Here is a 20237-nt window from a genome sequence, read left to right on the forward strand (position 1 = left end):
CCAATTTGATCCTAGAATGTTATGGCTGAGAATAAGTGAGACTGAAAGCGTCACATATTCCTTTGACATGTGGTGCAATTTTTGTCACATGTGTCAAAATCATAAACCTATTAGGAACAATTCGTGACAAACCAATTACCACATATTCCCTGCTTCGTCATCTAGAATTAGAATTCATAATAATTAGAGGCAATACTTTAGTTAATCACATTTCATTGATCAATAAGTTAGATTACATCCAATACATACACCAAGTTTATATCTCAAAAGCTAACATAAGCATCCTAACACCTCTAAACATATTGAGATGCTAACAAGATTCTAAGGCATTAAGTCGGTAACAAAACAGGTATACCGTGTGCATATTTGAAACCAACAACAAAATACATAATATAAGTCATCAGCCATGTCATGATCTTTAGTTTAGCACATGTATCATTGTCATTTCAAAGATCACCATCACTACCTCAAGTGCTTCTTGAATACTTTCTCCTTTAACTCCATCCTTATTTTTCTTAATCTTATCCTTACATAATAAAAGAGAAGAAAAAAAAAAAAAAAAAACCATTGGTGTCTAGAGAATAGCAGGTGCATTGAGAAATTGAATAACAAAAGAGAAGAAAATAGGAATTGAAGGAATAGTTAACAGTAAGAAGAACGAAACATAATAGGCGAGCCTATCTAAATTACACAATGAGTTTTATATGTACTTTAATTTCATTACCTTGCGAGCCTTCCTTGCATGTTGGATGAAATGGTTTTGCCCCTCCCTTGTGGTAATACTTTTGTTTCTTACTCTTACGATTATATGAATTTTGATTGAAAACATCCAACATTAAAAGGCCATTAATTAACAAGAAAAACATATCTAGTTTCATACCATAGACTACTTATTCACTGTAATTTTAAAACATTCAGCTTTTATAAAGATCAAATTGATATCACTATTAATGAAGGCTAAATTGATGTCACTACCTCTGGAGATGTTGTTGGTCCGCCCTTGGCTTGCAACCCTTCAGTTGTGCTATCATATCCTCATTTTCTTTTGGCGTATCTGATTTCACTAATTTATCATATCCTAGTTAGTAAGTTATCAAGACTCCAAATGTTAGGACTAGATAATCTACTAACAAAAGATAAAATTAACAAAAAACTACTTAAATTATAATTAAACTTCTAAACCAATATGCGATTGCAAGAATATGAAGATCTGCCAAAATTTAATAAAAACCCAACTCCAACACCATTCCTAGAAAACAATAAGACCAAAATCTAACTTAGTATAGAAAAAAAAAGGTGAATAACATATTAGTTTTCCAAATTCAATATCCTTCAAAATGTGAGTTCTGGAAGTTGTGGCTATCACTTAAGCTGCCAAGTACGTTGATAAAGTGAGATTTGATGAAAATACTGAAAGCAGAACAACCCCAAAACTTGCAAGAGTATAAAGCCTATACCGACAACATCTTGGTTTAAAAACACAAGCAAGAGAACTACCCTTGTCAAAAACCATGACCAACCTGCAAACAACACAATCACAACAATAAATTACTTTGGAAATAAAAACATTAGTGTGCTTAATACAAAAAATAGGCAAAAGAGGCATAAAGAAGATCTACCCACCCCCCCCCCCCCCCCCCCCCCCCCCCACCCAATAGTTTCAGTTTCGCTTTAAGCAGTTAATGACTGAATTGACAATAAAAATAAAATAATTGCAATTACCTGGCCTGGGCATGGGCAGGGCATTTCTTAAATATCATTTATCCTTTCCTCTGAAAATTGTAATAGCACCCTATGTGGTTGGTCACAGAAACAAAGACAAAGTAAAACTAAGAGTCCTAGGTACTTCATTGGCAGCCTCCCTACATTGCACCTGAAAACAGATGCTAACTCATCCATTCTCTCTTTGTGAGCATTATTCCCGGCTACCAAATGCTTTGCTCCAATCTCCGTTTTTATGCTTTTCATGGGCTGAGTTGTCATCATTTTTTATTACTTGGAGGAATAGATCTCCTCTGTCTCAGCATTGCATCACATAGCTTTACAGCATCTACATTATCTCTTACATTATGTACTCTTACAATATTTGCTCCGCCCAGGACTGCGGCAGTGACAGAAGCAACAGTAGCAGCATCTCTCTCAGTTGCGGCAGTGCGATTACAAACTTCACCTAAAAATTTCTTTCTCGAAGGTCTAATTAGTATGGGCGCATGAGACAAAGCCAAACTTCTCCTCCCAATCTCTGCTTGAATATTTGGTAACCCCATCAAGATTTCCAAATTGTGTTCACAGTTCTTTGAAAGTCCAAGTCCAGGGTCAATTATCATCCTCCAAGCTGGGATGCCTAATATTTCAGCTTCTCTCACCTTTGAGTATAACTCAGACACAACCAGTTTACAAACATTATCATATTGCAGGTTCTCGCTGTTCTGCATTGTCGATGGATCTCCCCTCATGTGCATTGCAATGTAAGGAACTTTAAGGTCAGCAACGACTTTTAACATGTTAGAGTCCAACTGCCCAGCAGATACATCATTTACAATATGAGCACCCTTACTGACTGCTTCTTCCGCAACTTCTGAATAAAATGTGTCCACACATACAATCTTTCCCTCTGCTTCAGGCAGCCCAATAACTGCTTCTAAGACAGGAATTAGTCTATCCAGTTCTTGTTGAACTGAAATCCTAGAAGCCATTGGCCGTGTAGACTGTGCGCCAATATCAATCATATCTGCCCCCTCTGAAATCATTGAACGGACCTGAGAAATTGCTGCCTCCACAGACTGATACTTTCCTCCATCACTGAAACTATCTGGGGTCAAATTAAGGATACCCATTACCGAGGTTCTTGTTGACCAGTTCCAAAAGCCGTTTCCAATAGGCAAAACCCTCTTCAGTCCTTCCTTTCCAATAAGTGGTTCACCGCCCAATTTCTCCCAAGAATCAAAAAGCCCATCAGAATGGTTTGAGAAAGAATGCCAACAAGAAACTGTATCGCTGTCAATACTTGAACCCAGCAAATCCATTAGTGGGGCCATTACAAATGGTCTTTCCCAAATTCTTTCATGGGGGACCAGAAGAATCTCAGAAGTGATTCTTTGCTTTCCATAGAACAATATATCCAAGTCGATTGGCCTGGGACCATACCTAATACCATCAGTACGACCCATGTCCTTTTCAATTTTCTTCAGTGCTCCTAACAACTCATGAGGCCCAAGTTGTGTAACAGCTCTAACAGCAGAGTTGAGAAAATTAGGCTGATCAGTCACATAGGCTGGTGCTGTCTCATACAAGTAAGCATGTCTTGTGATGTGTATGCCTGATTTTCTCATTAACTGCAAGGCTTCATTGAAATTATGCAGTCTGTCACCCACATTGCTTCCCAAAGCAATCACTACCTCCTGGTCTGGAGAATGAACTTGTGCTGAGAAGTTTGGGGATGAATGTATGAAAGAAGAACATGATGCTGCATTGAAAGTGTAAACAAGCATCAGGAAGGCTGTTTAGGCCTCTATACTCAAAATGAAGCATTAGTGATACAAATTCATAGTCTCTTTTCCCATCGACTGCCTTTGTCGCTATTATACATGCAAGGATTTCTTCACCAATGAAAACATATTTTTATATTGCTACGACATAAAAAACACGAGTGAATGGAACTTGGGTTTACCTCGACAATACTTTGTGACATCATTCAATCGCTTCACTGTGGGCACGAGCTGCTTGACTATATTCATGTTAGAACTAGGAAGCAATCTACAGTCGTATTACTATTAGTCAGTTTTTGACATTTCAATTTCTCAAACACTAAACTTGAAAGAAACAGAAATTGAGTGGGGGGAAAATTAACCTCACTCAAAGTTGGAAGTTGAATCGAGCAGAAGAGGAGAGCAGGGCAGCCACTTGGCGGGCGATTATTGTGAATTAGCTTCAAGGTGACCAACTGTTTGGAATGGAGCAGGAGCTAGGGCTAGGGCTAAAGAGGTAGCCCTCCCATGGCCGCAGCACTGCATTGATAATCCATTGAATTATTCTGCAATGGCATTGGGTGTGACTCAGACTCACAACAACAACAACAGAAGCTAAGAAAACAATCTGGAGAAGACAGCTCTCAACCAATTTCCCAAACCATATCAACACAACACTGCTAATCCCAAATTCACAAATTCTACTGCACCGAAATTTAATAAAGAAAATCACTTGGACCAAAACTAATTATATATATATATATAGAGAGAGAGAGAGAGAGAGAGAGAGAGTTTACCTTGTTGGGAGATAGGAGAAGTTGACAGTGGAGCGGAGAGCGCATAGAGAAGAGAGAGACGAGAGAGTCAGCACGGGTTACGTTAAAGAGGGAGAGGCTGCTCGGGAGAAAAATGTGTGGAGCTAAACCTAGGACTCTTCCTAACTGCAGTTCCACCGTTGCTAAGAGGCATAAAGAAGATCTAAATTAGTCTACCATTATCGGATGCAGATAAAGTTTTCAATAATTAAAATTTTACTCTGCACTAGATCTCATACAACCAAAATGAAACCAACTTTGGTATTACAAAGGTGGTTGTGCTCTTACTAAACAACCCAATTGATATATTCACATGAGGTAATGGCCTCCAGCCAATAGAAGAACAGAAAAAAAAAAAACATTGGATGAATTTTGAGCAAGTCATATGGTCACTAGTTGGAAGAATTACTTAAAAGATCAGTGCAAAGTCATACTAATCAAACTATGACATAAGCTTTCAACTATTTTGTATCTAATTTAAAAGGAAGTAAAAGCCAATGCTTAAACAGAACTGAGCAGTTGAAAATATATATAGGAGAAATATATGCATTTCTTAAATCCTTCTTTATATAGTTTTTCATGGTTTTCTAGGACTCCAAATAATAACACCAATAAACAGAAAAGACATTGCCACTAATAATTAGAAGAAAGAAAATCATCTATGATGGGGGAAATCATTCTGCTTGCCCAAGAGACCATTTTCAATCTTTTTTCAAATACAGAGCACTTAAAAGAATTATGGTTCAAATTTCAGAGCAATTCAAAGCCAAATCACACAACTTTCCTTTTCAATAAATGGTATCACCAACTCAAAATTTTGTACCCTCAATCACCATGTAAAACCAATAAGCCCAGAAAAAAATACCAACTTGCAAGTTCATAACAAACAAAAAATTGAAATAGAAAGACCAAATAAAACAACTTATTAAAGCCTCCATATGTGCAAATAAATCATTTGAATAATCCCCAACGATTACCCAGAATAAAATAGCCAGAGACAAATACATATAATCTCACAAGGAAACAAAATGTTTATTCCTTCAGTTTTTTTGTTTGTAAATTTGTGAATGTAGACCTGCAAGTTCCAAAAACAAATAGAAAAAGCCAGGGATATATATAATATAAATCTAAAAATTAAAAACCAAATTTTACCCAATTAGAGTCCTTGAAAGATGGATGAAGAGGTCGAGGGCTGCTGGCGTGCTCAATTTGGAGGCAATTACCAACAAATCCAAAATCCTAAGTTAAAAAGAATGATAAAAATTGAATTCGTTAATCATTTGGCCACATAGTAGTCTCGTAGGCGTGGAGAAATTTAGCATAGATTTATGTAGTTGGTGGAAAGGGTTTCTATGGTTCTTGGGTTTTCGGTGGTGGCGCAAGAAACTGGTAGAAGGTTGAGATGCGACAGGGTGTGGATTTGGCTTGTTGGTTGAATTGGTCTCTAGGGTTTTTGGTTGTGGAGTGTGATAGACAGCGAATATATGAGAGAGGGTTGAGCATTTGGCTTAGAAGATCCCGGTAATGTCGCGGTAGAGAGAGAAGAAGATTAAGAGACGCCTCGGTTGGCTTGGGTCACAGTGATGAGAAATGGGAGACGTCTGTAAAGTGAAAGTGAAAGAGAACGGTTTAGAATTTAGATGGGCTTTCTCAAATTTGTATAATACTTTACTATGTTTCTTTTTTCTTTTTTTATTTATTTACTGTTGGAAAGGTGATGAATCACTTTCGTCACCGAGAATACATATATGTGACCCTTTTGCAATTCCTCACATATCATACTTTGTTAGGACGCCATTGTTCCTCGCCATAGATTTTAGTAAGGACTTCAAAAAATTTGTGTCACCACTTTTTCATCTTAAAAGATATAAAATAATTTTAAGTGACGCTTATGATTTTTGTTACTCCATTCTAGAATATGTCATGTATTTATCGTCACCTAAGTGTTCTCAAATTTTATACCTAAAAAACTAATCATGCGTGACGCTCTGAACAATTCGTCACATATAGAAAAAATATGTGACGAATTTTGGGCACCGCATAAAATTTGATCACCTATTCCATGTTTTCTTGTGGTGAGTACCCAATATCCTAACCTTGTTACATGGAACAATTAGGAAACTACACCAGTCTGTCTCAACTCCCTAGACACATAACCAAACATCATTATTTTGATAGCGAAAGATTCACCATTCCACTTGCCAAACACCATTCTTCTCCTTCGTTGCCCAACCTTCAATCTCTAGAGAGCAACATTACCTCACTATGTCTCTTCTCCAGCAACCCCTCTTCTCCAATGACCCACCCTCACTCCAGTCTCTTCTCCGGCGACCCATCCACATTCTATCTTCCCAACAACCCACCCTCACTTAGTAAAACTGGGGTTTGGAAATTCACAAAATTACAGCTTGTGGAAAATCACAAGATTATAAGTTTAAAATTGTTTATTTAGAATTCCACACTCTAATGATAGAAAGAGAAGGAGATGCGTAAGGGGAAGTTGTGAAAGGGGTGGCTAGTGGCCAACGATGACGATGGTGGAGAAGAAAATCCGATGAAGGTTGGTAAAGGAGAAGAATGACATCTGGATATTAGAATAGAGAATGTTCGGAAACTAATTTTAGTGAAGTGTTTGTGAGTTCAAAATGGACACATGTGTCATTTGATATGATGGTCAATATGTTGGGTACTCCTCAATGAGTACCCAAGTATTGTTCTAACTAAACAACCAACTCCGACATTTCCTCATAATGCAACATTCTTCTCCCCTGATGAAGCACCTCTACTCATACTCACTTACTGGTCACAACTCGTGCTAGCTTCCTCTCCATGGTGGCATGGTTGCATTGAGAAAAATAGGCTGGATTGGGGACAGGGTCGACGCAGGAGAGAAGCCAAAGGATGAGACTTGGATGTGGTTGATGGAGGATCTGTCATCGATTTGGTATAAATGGTTGGATTCGAAGTTTGAAAAAACTCTAATGACAAACATTTAACTGGTGGGAGCGGACAGTGGACGGTGTATGTGGCTAGTGGGAGGGGATGGTGGTTGGAGAAATTTTGGCGAGAAAGAAGAAAGACATTTGGTTAGAAGAATAACGTTGTTGGTTTTGAGTTTAGAAGATTAATTGTGAGTATAGAGAATTAAAATATAGACATGTGTTATTATTTAGTTAGGCCACGTCGTGACTAATCAGAACCCAAGAATTAACCATTTCAGGCCCACTGAGAGTCAAAACTCGAGAAATGTCAGGAAGACTAAATTTGTAGATTAAATATGCAAACTAAATGACGTGTCTCCAATAAAAAATAAGCATATTAATCGATATCTAAGTAATAATTCAATCTTCAACTTCCACGTCATTTAGTTTGCAAAATTTAGTCTCTCTAACATGCAAAACTCACACCATTCATCCTCCATGAAAACTACTCAAACTCTTAGCCAACTGTTTCAGACTTTTTAGTAATTTGATTGGTCCATGGTTTCAAGCAGCCTTCCCAATTCCCATGTCACTTGTCATTCTCCACCAATTCCTATATACAAAACACACAGCGAAACCATTGTCAAACAATTCCACAATCCAAAACAAAAGGCAACTTGTTGCTCAACTCGTTAAGAGGGCTTACCTTTGTATCCAATGTCTAGCGTTTGAATCCTTCTTTTCCAATATGGATCCGCAACAAATCCAAACCAAGACAGATCGACGAGGTGTTAAGTAAAAGCCTAGTTTGACTCTACCGCCCCAAAGCAGCCCATCGAGCCTAGCTGGAGAGAACCCGATTCAAACTCGGTTCACTACTCTGTTGTCTACCAACAGTCCACCATTCCAGTGTTGGACAAGTTCCGTTCTCTTGAGTCTCAATCTCCTGTTGTTATACTCACCGTACAGGGAGATCCCACGATGGAAGATGAGTTTATGGGTATACTAGGACTCAGTTCCATCGACAAACAGCATCACACAATAATTTTTTTTTTTTTAAACTTTTTTAAAAAAATTAGGCAAAAGTCGTGTTTCAAATTCCAGTTACTGAAATGATCCATTTTGTTTATCATCAGAAATATTAATCGTCTTTCATATTTTAATATTGATCTTGAGTAGTTGGGGTTTGATTTTTCAACCATTTTAGAGCATCTCCAATATAGATATTAAAAAATACATGTCAAATGTTTATTTGATGGCTGAATTATTATTTAATCATTTTTTTGTAAGTTAATATATCCTTTGTTGTAGTGAGGTTATGAATTTAATTGGGTCTGGTTTTGATTTGAATTGGATTAAATTGTTCAAACCGGAACTGGGTTCATAAGGGTGGTGAGAGAAAAGGGCAGTGAAGTTGATGGGTTGCATCTTCACTTGCATGAGAGCCATGCTAGAGTGGGACTGAAGATGATTCAAAAACAACCTTAGACCTATTTCAACTCTTAGGCTTTCTCCAACTCTGGGTTAAAAGCTAAATTTTAGCTTTTATTCCCCCCCCCCCCAAAAAAAAAAACCCAACCCAAGCTAAATGTGTGGGCTAAAACCTAAAAGCTAAAATAAAGCCAAATTCCGCCTAGATTTTAGCCCAGGATTTTGTGTGGGCCCTACCAATTTGACTGAAACCGAGCGGTTGAGTGCCAAACGCCCCCCACCCACTTGCCAGATGCACATGATGCACGAGCATTCACACCGACTGGGCCCCACCCACGTCTGCATGTCGGCCACATTCCTCAGCCGAGCCAACGACTCTTTTGATCCTATGGATGGAATCAACAAGCTGTTGGTTGATCCAATGGCCTAGATTCAAACTTTTTTTAATTTTTATATTTATTGAATCCAACGACTAAGATCGAATATAATCAAATCTATCTATAAAAAAAAAGATCTAACGGTCTAAATTTAAATCCAATGGCTAAAATAATTAACAAAAAAATTATTTAACTCAAAATTCACCCAAAAACTCTATAAATACCTATGTATTTGTTCAAACATCTACACAAAACTCACTTTTCTCCTACAATTCTTCCAATTGTTATTTCTCCCATTTCCAATTTTTCCAAGATGGCAAAAGAGCATGTTAGAGGTCGTAATTGGACCTGTGAGGAAGATGTTGCTTTATGTTTGGCATGAGTTTCTATTAGCGAAGATGGTGCCGTTGGCACAAACCAAAATAAAAAGGCTTTGTGGGGTAAAATCGTTGATAAGTTCCATGAAAACATTAACGCCGAGCAAAGGGAAGGTGGTGGTGTTTACGATCGGTGGAAGGTTATCAACAAAGCATGCACTTTACGGAAGGGAAGCTTGGAGAGAACCGTGGTTGACATGGCTAGTGTAAGGAGTGCCGCTGAAATTGTGAGTTTCTTTACTGATATTTTATTTGTCATGTACATAATATTATTTTGCAACTAATTGTTTTTATGTATTTTTTGCATAGGGTGACAAAGCAACGACAATTTACAAGACAAGAGTAACACCAAAAGGACAACCTTTTAAGTTGCATCATGCTTGGGATGTCCTTAAGGATTGTCCGAGGTGGGGAACCAATGCAGACCAATAATGGGGAAGATTATTTCAACGTGAAGCCGTATCGAAAAATGATGGAGATGAAAATGTCAATGAAAGTGGCGCTGAATTGACAACAACTTCTCTTTTGCAAGGCCCTTGGGAAGAGATAAGCAAAAGGAAGCAAAGAGCAAAAGGAAGTCCCAAGATCTGATGAGTGCACAAATTGCTTCCGGATTTGCAAGATTGATCGAAAGCCATAGCTCTCGGCAAGAAGCGGCCCGGATGTGTTTGGCCATGAAGGAAGAAGGGGATAGGGAGTAAGAGAGGTTCTAAGTTAATTTCATGATAGAGGACATCAACAAATACACTCAAGAGAAGAAAAAGTTCTTACGTGGTAAGCAAAATGAAATTTTGTGAAAGTATGCCACAAGGAGTATATTTCAAGATGATGATTCATCTCAAGGCTATATCCCAAGTCCACCACCAAATCAAGATGGTGGATATCATTATTAAGTTTATGTAGTTTAATGAATTATCGATTGTATTAAGTTTATGTGGTTAATGTGGTTTATGAATGGTCGTTTGTCTTAAGTTTATGTGGCTTATTAATTGTCGTGTGTATTAAATTTATGGCTTATTAATTTTTGTTTCTATTAATCTAGATGTCTTCAATAATTATTGTACTTATTATTGGACACTTTGATGTACAATAGATGCCTTCAATAATTCAAACGACATTCAATAATTTTGACAATGTACTAGACAAAAGACTTTGCACGAAAAGGCACTTCAATTTATTACTAGAAAATACCAACATAGTACACTTAAAATTATTACATAAAATAACAAAATAGCACACTTAAATTTAACACAATAATATACCAACATCATCAACGTTCATCTTCTTGGCACCATATATGCTCAACCAAATCCTTACGGAGTGTGTCATGACCTTAAGGAACTTGAATTCTATTTAAACGTCTCATATACTTACTCAATGTGACCTTATCCTATCGGGTCTCGTATGTGGTTGCAATGAGATATTCAACATCTCTTGCCATAGCTTTCGCATGTGTTGGTTGGTCATCATGCACGTCTTTGTTAGAATCTTCTTCAATTTCGACGTACTCATCTTCCACAATCATGTGGTGCAAAATTATGCACGTCATCATGATTGAATGAAGGTCTTTGATATGCCACAATCGTGCAACCCCTCTAACAATGGCCCATCAAGCTTGTAGAATCCCGAACGCTCTCTCCACATCCTTCCTATAAAAGTCTTGCCTCTGCGAAAATAATTTCTTCTTCGTACTATTGGGATGAGAATAACTTTTCACAAAGGTAGACCAACTAGGATAAATACCATCGGTTAGGTAGTAACCTAGCTCATGTTTATTACCATTTACCTTGTACCTCTATTCTGGTGCCCATCCATTTACAACATCATCGAACAGAGGAGAAGACCAAAGAACGTTGATATCGTTATTTGATCCAAGAACGCCGAAGAATGCATGCTAAATCCATGTGTCGTAAGACGCCACAGCCTCGAGCACGATGGTTAGCTTGTTGTGTCGACCCTTAAATTGGCCAGCCTAAGTAGTAGGACAATTCTTCCACTCCTAATGCATACAATCGAGACTTCATATCATGCCAAAGAAGCCTCTTTTGTCTACCGTGCGTAAAAGCCTCTTCAAATCTTCACGGTTTGGCTTGTGGAGATATGTGGCTCCATATATGGCTTCAATTGCCTTACAAAAGCGTTTTAGGTTCTCACTAGCAGTACTCTCCGCAAGTTAGCAATACTCGTCAGTTGAGTATGCAGAGCATGCATTAGCTAGCATCTGAAATGTAGATGTGAGCTTTTGATGAGGTGATAGACTTTGTCGGCCTACGACATCTATCTTCCTTGCAAAGTAGTGGTCATGATTGACATTTGTGTTTAAGATGCTTTCAAAAAGCTTTCTCTTCATCTAAAATTGCATCCGAAAATCATGGGCAGTATATCTCGGACGTTCGATGAAATAATCTTTCATGATTTCATCACTAGGTCATGACATTCTTCTCTATCATGCTGCATAAATGAACGCCCCGTGATAAAACCATGATGGCTAGATTCGGCATGGTGCTCATATTGCATGAGTGAGTTTGCCAATTCGGCTTCTGCGTTGTTCATTTCTGCATTTGCATTATCAAGGCTTGCTTGGTATTATGTCATCTGCATTGTCAAGCTACGCCTTTTTTTATCACCCATTTATGAGATATTGAGGATTTTTAGGAAACAAAAACACTTTGAAAGTTGAAAAATTGGTGAATATGTTGTGTGATGGTTTGATATTCAACCTGTGTTTATATAGAGGATGATTGAAGGCTTGTGTTTCATATGTGTAGGTTTGTGTTTCATGTGTTTCATGTGTTTTGTATGTATTTGGTCTGTGTTTCATGTGTGTCATGTGTTTCACATGTTTGGTATGTTATACATCTATATCATGTGTTTTGTATGTATTTTGGTATGTGTTTCATGTATTTCGCATGTTTGATGTGTTATACATCTCTATCATGTCTTTTGTATGTGCTTCATATGTATTTTGTGTGTCTTATGGGTTTCATGTATTTTGTGTTTATACGTCTCTATCATGATTTTCATATTCTTCGTAATGTTTCATGAGTTTTATGTATTGATTTAGTGATTTTTCAAAATTTATCGAAATTTAAATATTTTTAGGTTAAAATGCTTATAAAATTAATTTAGGATAGTCTACATAATTTTAAAAAAAAGTTAATTGAAAAAAAAAAAAATTAGCCTAAATTCATTCTTTAATAATATGGGGCTAAAATTTTTTTCCAGAAGGGTTGGAGTAGAAAAGTTGTTTCTGAGCTAAAACCTAAATTTTTTGGGCTAAAAATTTTAGGTTTTAGGCCAAGGGTTGAAGATGGTAGAGTAAAACTCAAATTTTAAGTTCTAAATTTACCCGAACTTGCTCCAACCCTTGGGGCAAATATGAGTTTTAACCCAAAATTCATTTCTGCTGTTAAAAAATTTAGACTTTAACTCAAGGCTTGGAGATGGTCTAAATGATAATATTTTTCATTCTTTAAAAAAAGGTTTAAATGTTAAAATGGTCTCTGTGTTTTAGTCATTAGGTCAATTTAATCCCTGTATTTTCAATTTTGGCTAATTTGGTCCTTGTGTTTATCTTTGTTAGCCAATTAAGGGCGTTTCCATCTAATTTCTGTAAAAAAAATTATAAACTTATTATAAACTTATTTATAAAATATTTATTTGATTTAAAATATTTAAAAATGAAATAAATTTAAAAATTAAAAGAAAATTATTCTGCTCCCAACTCCCTGACCTCCTCCCTAACATAGCCCATTTATTTTCTATGTCACAACCTTAATCATTTTTCAGATTAGAAACTTTATCTCTTATATGTATTTCTCATTAATTTACATTTTTCTATAAAGAGAAAGGGTAATTATATCTCATATAATTTTTTTTATGAATTTTTTTAAAAGAGATTGAATTAAATGTCCTTAATTGGCTAACAGTGACAAGCACAATGACTAAATTAGCCAAATCGAAAACATAGAGATTAAATTGGCCATATGACTATAACACGTGGACCATTTTGACATTTAAGCCTTAAAAAAATCTCAATTATAAACAAAAACACGTATTCAATGACCTCCGACATATTAATTGTACATTATTTTTGTAATATCTCTAATATATGTGAGACTTTATTCTCCAACACAATCTTTTATGAGTGACACTAGACATAGTCACACATACGGAAACCCATTTTCAACATTAGAAATTAGTCAATTCATTATAACCAAACAAACAAAAAATTTGAGAGTCCAATCATCATTCATTCGCTAAAGCCAACACAACTTTTAAAGACTCAATTATTTATTTAATACCCTTAAGCTGGAGCTAGTACAACTTTTTAAAGAATCCAACTAACACTACAAGAAAAATGGCCTTTGGGCACAAAATCAGGGACACAAATAAGGTGTTTGTGTCTGTTTAAACACTAATAAGGTGGAACAATGCTCATTTTGTAATGGGCACCATGAATTGTGCGCAATGTTAAGAAAACTGGACACAAACATATTATTGGGCACAGAGCCATAACTTTGGTGCCTCTAATGTCAGCAATGAAATTTTTTTATTAATTTGCAATGACACCATATTATTGTGTCGTATAATTTAATATATTTAAAGTAAAGGTAGATTTTTTGTGCCCTTTGTTTAAAATAATGTGTGCGATCTCTCTCACTCTAACCTCTCGGATCTCTCTGCACTCTCACATCTCCTCCTCTACTATGTCCAACAGCCTCGGACTCAACATTCTCTCTAATCCCTCAAATCGTCTCTGCACTCTGTGCACTCCTTCTCCTCCTTGTCCTCCTCGTCCTCCTCAACCATCTTCCTCCCTCTCATATACTTCCTGTTCCTCTTCACTTTCACGCAACAAAGCCGCCGTCCACAGGTCACCAACGGCCGCCGAATTAAACTCCTAGAATCATTTTCCGTCCTCTTTCCAACCCCCAAGTTAGTTTCTACAAATTCGTAACCGAATTTCCTCAATTTCAGATCTAAGAAACGGTGACCATTGGTTTTCCGGCCAATTTTTGGACAAGCCTGTCGAAATTGGACCTCGACCTAAGAGATCAGTGAACAGCTTCTGGGTGTCCACAGAGTGCAAGCAAGGTGAACTTCGTCGGTTGGTTATGGCAGTTTTTTGGTGCGTACCATTTCGTTCCTGCCATATGGGTAACGTCATTCCTTTCTTGATTAGAATTATTGACTTCTATTGGTATTCATGAGTGATAGCTATTCTTTGTTTGAGATGGGTAATCTTGGTTGAGAAATTTGTTCTAATCAGCTGTAAAATATGGTCGAAAGTTTGTTGTCCTTGGAAGTCCATGACTTGGAATCGTCGGGTTTGTTCCCGGCAATGATATTTTGTCAAGCTTCCTTATTAGATCGAATAAATTATCTTGATGTTTTCTGTTGTATCTCGAATAAATTTGTCATTTGCTGTTGCATCTCATGGTCAGTGTGGGGGTTTCCTGTTATCAAGGAACTCTATTTCGGTTAATTTTAAGAATACTAAAAGTTCGGATATGTTTTTGGATGAAAGGTGGCCTTTCTTTTTTATATTGGAGGGGTGTTGCATAAAATTTGATACCTGCACGGCTGCACACAAGTCAATAACATGAAACATGGAGGGTGTGTAAATCCATCCGTCTCAGAGGTTTTGGGTTTCATATGTATAGTCAATTATCGTACGTTCAAAGTTTGTTATTGACCAAAAGAAAGAACTAAGTAATTGATTATTAATCAACTGATGATAAAGTAACCTATTTTGTAAAATGTTGGTAATTCTAGTTTTGTAGACTGTAAGTTATGGAGATATGTGACCTTTTCTGAATTAATTTGAGGGATATTACAAGCGTACACTGGTGTTGAAAATTAAATTGTTGGAAGACGATGGGAAGCCAAGGGTTATGGCTACTCTGAATAATAATAATAATAAAATCTAATCTTTGTAACCGGAAAACTTAATCTAATTATTTGTTCTGGGAATGTCATGGATAATTATATTCTAGTAACGAGGTACATGACTTCTCTGTGAAAGCTCATGTTTTGTGTTCAGTTCATCATGTTGTGTCTTGGAAAAGAACAGATCAAATAATGTAGAAAGTTTCAGTTTGATTGCTTCGTTCAAATTACTTTAAGAAATTTGGGTTTGAGCGGACATTTGTTTGTGGTAATTGTTATCCAGCTTTCTTGTTCAGATGCAATTGCGTTCTAGTCATGTGCAAAAGAAAAATGTACCTTACTAGCAAAATGCTTTTCGAAATTGAAATGAACATCCAGTGCTGACTTGTTCTCTGCATTTTGCTTTGTGTGCAGAGAGCACGAAGTATATGGAATAGTGGCTCTCTTCTCTGAGGAGCAGCTGACACCGGATGAAATGGATAATGGCCTAGTTTGATGTAATTACCTACTTGTATAACTTTGAGTAGCAGAGATGGGAGTATTATAGAGTATTCTAGTGCCACTATTGCCGTAAGGTGGTTTGTTTTCCAGCTGCCTTTGCCTTGGGATTGACTTGGAAGGAGGCTGCTGCTACCGTCTTTCGTGCAGTTCAAAATTATGGTACTAGATCTCTTTAAGGGAATTAGATCTCTCATAGCTCAAAATGATATATATTTAACATGTATATCTACATAGTTCATGCCAATTTTGGTTTAAAAGTAGAATTGGCTATATGATGTTCACCATATGACTGAATATCATGCAAAACCCTTTTTTGGATTGAGATGTTGGTCGTTAGCCTTTTACTCTTTGAAATACTGTTTGCAAATTCTTATTCCCATGTGCATGTCCATGTGTAGACCTTTTTGTAGCTTTCTAAGTTTGGGTTTTTCTTGATGTGTGCTTACGTGGTTTGGGATTACTTTCCTTTGCAGGCCTGGGTATTATATAAAGCTTTGTGCTTTCAGATTAAGGTAAAGTTTGATTATATCTTATAGTTAATTCTGATGCCCATCGCAAGGTGTAAAGAATACCGTCTTGTTAGTAAAGAAATTATATCACCTAAAATTATCTCGAAAGTAAGACACTCCTCTGGGGGTAATGAGATGAAACTCCCAAAAAGGAAAAATAGTTTATTTATCATAGAGTTTGTTAACTTCTGCTTATACACAATTCATGTGATCATATCCCATCTTAACGATAGGAAAGCAATGCTAGTACAATTATCAAAGATAAGACTAAAATTAACAAGGCATACCCGAACTTATAGCTATTCAATCTATAGATACTTGAACAAGGTTAACTTTCATACCTCACAAGCTGCATAGATTTATCTGGCATCACCAATCTTCAGTTGTGAGAATACTTCGTTTCCTGCCGTGTCTGATTCATCCACCCCGGAAAAGGTCATATCATCTTGGTTAACTGTAGAGCTATGGGAAGGAAAATGCTGAACATTTGGCAATACGAATTCTGATGAAGCATTGATTGTGCTGTCCTCGTGGGGCTCTCTATGCTTTGCAGTTTGCTGGAGCTGTAACGCGTACTCCAAGTCCCACAGTACATCACCCATTGTAGGCCTATCAGAAGCATCATCTTGCAAGCATTTCTCTGCTATCTCGCTAAATTTTCTTAGCGAGCTAGGATCAATCTGACCATTGAGTGAAGAATCAACAATCTGTTCAAGCAATCCGTTCTTCTTGCAATTCATTCCCCATTCTGCTAAATTTATTTGCTCTCTTGGTAGATTCCTATCCAGAACAGGTCTTGCACATAACACCTCAAGGAGAACAACGCCGAAGGAGTAAACATCTGATTTTTCTGTCAACTGTTGAGTCATTATGTACTCAGGATCTAGGTAACCAAAAGTGCCTTTGACATTTGTGCTGACATGGGTTTCATCAAGTGGACCAGATCTTGAAAGGCCAAAATCAGCAACTTTGGCGACACATTTTGCATCCAACAAGATGTTGGTGGACTTAACATCGCGGTGAATGATGCCTCCGGCTGCACCTTTGTGGAGGTAATTAAGACCCCTTGCTGCACCAATGCATATTTCAAGTCTTTGCTTCCATGTCAAGCGAGGCAAATTTGATTCATATAAATGTTCTCTCAAGGTCCCTTTTTCCATGAACTCGTAGACCAATATCATCTCAGACCTTTCATCACAGTACCCAATTAAGGAGACAAGATGGCGATGCCGAATCCTGGACAAAACCATTATCTCTGTTTCAAACTCTGGAAGCCCTTGACCTGAACTATGTTCATGTCGCTTACCTCGCTTGACAGCTACAATTCTGCCATCTGATAGAGTTCCTCTATAGACGTTCCCAAATCCACCCTCGCCTATCAGAAATTTTGTGTCAAAGTTGTTTGTTGCTTGCTGAAGTTGAGCAAAAGATATCTTCAACCCAAGATTTAGATAAGTCATAGGGGAGCCAGTAATCGTTCCCTCGGTGAACCTGCTGTGGGTACTCCCTCCTCCAAATGCAGGCATTGGTGACCATTCCGAAGTTTCAACATGCTTTGCCTTTCTGTATTTCAAACCCAACAAGAACCCGACAACCAAAATGCAGATAAGAGACAGACCTCCAAGAACCGAACCAACCACAACAGCGACATTTATGCTCTTGGACTCTTTCATATTTGGAATTGGTGCTGATTCCTCCATTATTTCCAACATTTCCAGTCCATTTAGAAAGGAATTGTTAATGGTAGTTGCTTCTACGTTAGGACCTATGCTGATGCTAATGAGTTCAGACTCCTTAGACTCCACCACAAAATCATAGTAGTAAGGCGACTGGTTGACAAAACCGACCTTCTTAGTGAAGTTTCCATTTGAATACAAGTTAAAAACAATGACGGCAGCAGTTCCGCCAACAACGTCACAAAAGTGTGCCCGGACGAGATGTTTAGTGTTCCTGCGCACGTTAAACGACCAGGTTATGTTGAACAAAGTGGATGGGTTGCTAGTGCTATTGTCCATTACTTTGGCAGTCTCGTAAACTAAATCTGGGGCAATAAAATTATTAGCAGCAGCAACAAAATCATCATTTTCATACTCCATGTACTCAGGCCTCTTTGAGGATGCGGCTTCCTTTGCAGAGTTTGAATTTGACAAATAAAGATCATCAGGATCCCAGTTTCGCCATAGTGTGTCCTCATCTGGTCTGAGTTCTTGACCTCCAACATTCACCCTGTAAATTGTATGTAGAACTAAAGGGGAACTACTTGTGTAATTCTTAGGGCTGAAATTTGCAGGGGCAAGGAAGACTTCAATGGCATTTACAAATGCAAAAGACGATTCACGAGGCGTAAAGTATATCCTAAATGAGCCAGGAACAATGCCCAGAAAGAACTCCTTTATCGTAGAATTGCTATTACTATTCTTAGCAGTGAAATTCTTCAACAGCATGAATCCGGGATTCGAAATATTAGGAAAAGCCGAAACATCAAAAAGAGCAGCGGAGAGATTACTTGAGGAAGAGGCGAAAGCCAAGAAATGCAAACGTACAAAATAAGTACCGTTTTCAGTGATGTCGAACTCATAGTAGGATTCTTGCCTGAAAATTCTTGCTGTAAGGTTAAGATTCGACTGGTTGCCGCCATGGATACCGTTGCTCGCCTTCGCGTGGAAGAAACGATCTGCAGTGAAGACACGGCTATTGAGGGTGGCATTAGCATTTGACCCACAGTTGATGAAGTACTTATCAGGGGGCTCATAAGCCAACGAGGGAAAGTGAAGGGATGAGAGATGGAGGAGAAAAACAATCACAGAAAATAGAGGGAGAGGGGTTTTACGGATACGAAGATTTTCCATGAAAATTTGATGGAGTTGCTGAATTTTGCAAGTGTTTAGGCTATGGAGTTGTATCTGAGTGACCATGTAAATTATTGAAGTAGGAAGACTTGGAACAGAACAAGTGGTGGACTTTGAAGTTGAAATGGCAACCACTTGAAAAATCAAGGGAAAATAACGGTAGATTCTTGGAAATACCCTTTATATTTGATAGGCTGTAGATATACAGGAGAGGATATTTTGGGTGTTTTATTTGTTTCTTGTGAAGGACAACTACATAATTGACTGATGCATCTTCCACTAGCATCAAGTTTGGTGACTGCTCTTACTGTCCTTTTGCATTTGGATGAGAACAGAGAACTTGGCTACATTTATTACATTATTAGGACCCTACCTGGATATTTAATAAATTAGAAGCGAATACGAAAATCAAAAGTTAAAAACGAAATGGTTATCCAACGGGGTTGTAAATAAAAAATGCTCGTAAATGAAGATGTACTAATGTCAAACCAACCGAACACTCAACTTAATCCAGTATATAACTTTATTATCTCAAATTAGTATAAGAATTTTTTTTCGGGAAAATACTTACCTGGGCCCATCATCTTCCTCAAGACAAAAGCTACTAGAAGAAGAAGAGGTAAACGCTGAAATTGGGTAATGCCAACTTTAAAAGGTGATAAATAAGGGAGAAGAAAAAGAACATAATAGGGTATGAAAGCTCTAGCCTTTAATCTCGATGAAGACGTACATTGGTTACAATAAACGTGCTACCGCATGCAACAGAGTTCGAATTATCATTTTTGCAGTTTGAATTAGTTTACAAAATTCACGATCAAGTTAAGTAAGGCTACCATTTGAAAGCCCAAAGATAGCCCCTTGCCCTTAGCCAGAAACTGATGAAAAAGAATCCCCTTTTGCGAAGCTGTGCAAATTTCAAGTCCTTATCCTCATGGCGTGCTTACGAAACGGGTATGGGATGGAGAAATTTTTTAGTGTAATCGGCATACGGGGTGATACATCACGTGTCATTATATAAATGATGAGATATATGTATAAAAAAGTTACTAACTTAAAAAATAAAATTTCTCATCACTTACATAAAACCACGTGGTGTAT

General features: G+C 37.4%; 2 protein-coding genes and 1 long non-coding RNA gene across 4 annotated transcripts; all 3 read right to left on the reverse strand.

Moving 5' to 3' along the window:
- Window positions 1-129: 129 nt before the first annotated feature.
- Window positions 130-5949, reverse strand: LOC137733495 (uncharacterized). Its single transcript, XR_011068492.1, has 3 exons — window positions 5435-5949; window positions 725-1520; window positions 130-526 (listed from the first exon to the last, which is right to left on the reverse strand). It is a non-coding gene; the product is annotated as an uncharacterized lncRNA (long non-coding RNA).
- On the reverse strand, window positions 1661-5308 carry LOC137733480 (folate synthesis bifunctional protein, mitochondrial-like). 2 transcript variants are annotated; one of them, XM_068472637.1, is made up of 4 exons: window positions 4265-5308; window positions 3851-4007; window positions 3671-3756; window positions 1661-3466 (listed from the first exon to the last, which is right to left on the reverse strand). In XM_068472637.1, the coding sequence occupies exons 3-4, from the start codon at window positions 3735-3737 to the stop codon at window positions 1983-1985; spliced, it is 1551 nt and encodes a 516-aa protein (XP_068328738.1). In that variant the 5' UTR covers window positions 3738-3756; window positions 3851-4007; window positions 4265-5308; the 3' UTR covers window positions 1661-1982. The 2 variants fall into 2 exon arrangements, with proteins under 2 accessions (XP_068328738.1, XP_068328732.1); XM_068472631.1 differs by having other exon boundaries at window positions 3851-4033.
- An 8118-nt stretch (window positions 5950-14067) lies between the features above and the next one.
- On the reverse strand, window positions 14068-19286 carry LOC137733455 (probable receptor-like protein kinase At2g23200). The gene is made up of 2 exons (XM_068472610.1): window positions 16632-19286; window positions 14068-14537 (listed from the first exon to the last, which is right to left on the reverse strand). The coding sequence occupies exon 1, from the start codon at window positions 19203-19205 to the stop codon at window positions 16650-16652; it is 2556 nt and encodes an 851-aa protein (XP_068328711.1). The 5' UTR covers window positions 19206-19286; the 3' UTR covers window positions 14068-14537; window positions 16632-16649.
- Between the last annotated feature and the right edge of the window lie 951 nt (window positions 19287-20237).

Source organism: Pyrus communis, chromosome 1 (assembly GCF_963583255.1).
Source record: "Pyrus communis chromosome 1, drPyrComm1.1, whole genome shotgun sequence".
Classification (NCBI taxonomy): domain Eukaryota; kingdom Viridiplantae; phylum Streptophyta; class Magnoliopsida; order Rosales; family Rosaceae; genus Pyrus; species Pyrus communis.

Excerpts from the sequence above, each read along its gene's own strand:
- LOC137733480 (XM_068472637.1), bottom strand. The coding sequence starts at position 3,737 with ATGAATATAGTCAAGCAGCTCGTGCCCACAGTGAAGCGATTGAATGAT. Across the intron at positions 3,467-3,670 it reads TGTCACAAAGTATTGTCGAG|CATCATGTTCTTCTTTCATA; the intron begins GTAAACCCAAGT and ends CTTTCAATGCAG.
- LOC137733455 (XM_068472610.1), bottom strand. The coding sequence starts at position 19,205 with ATGGTCACTCAGATACAACTCCATAGCCTAAACACTTGCAAAATTCAG.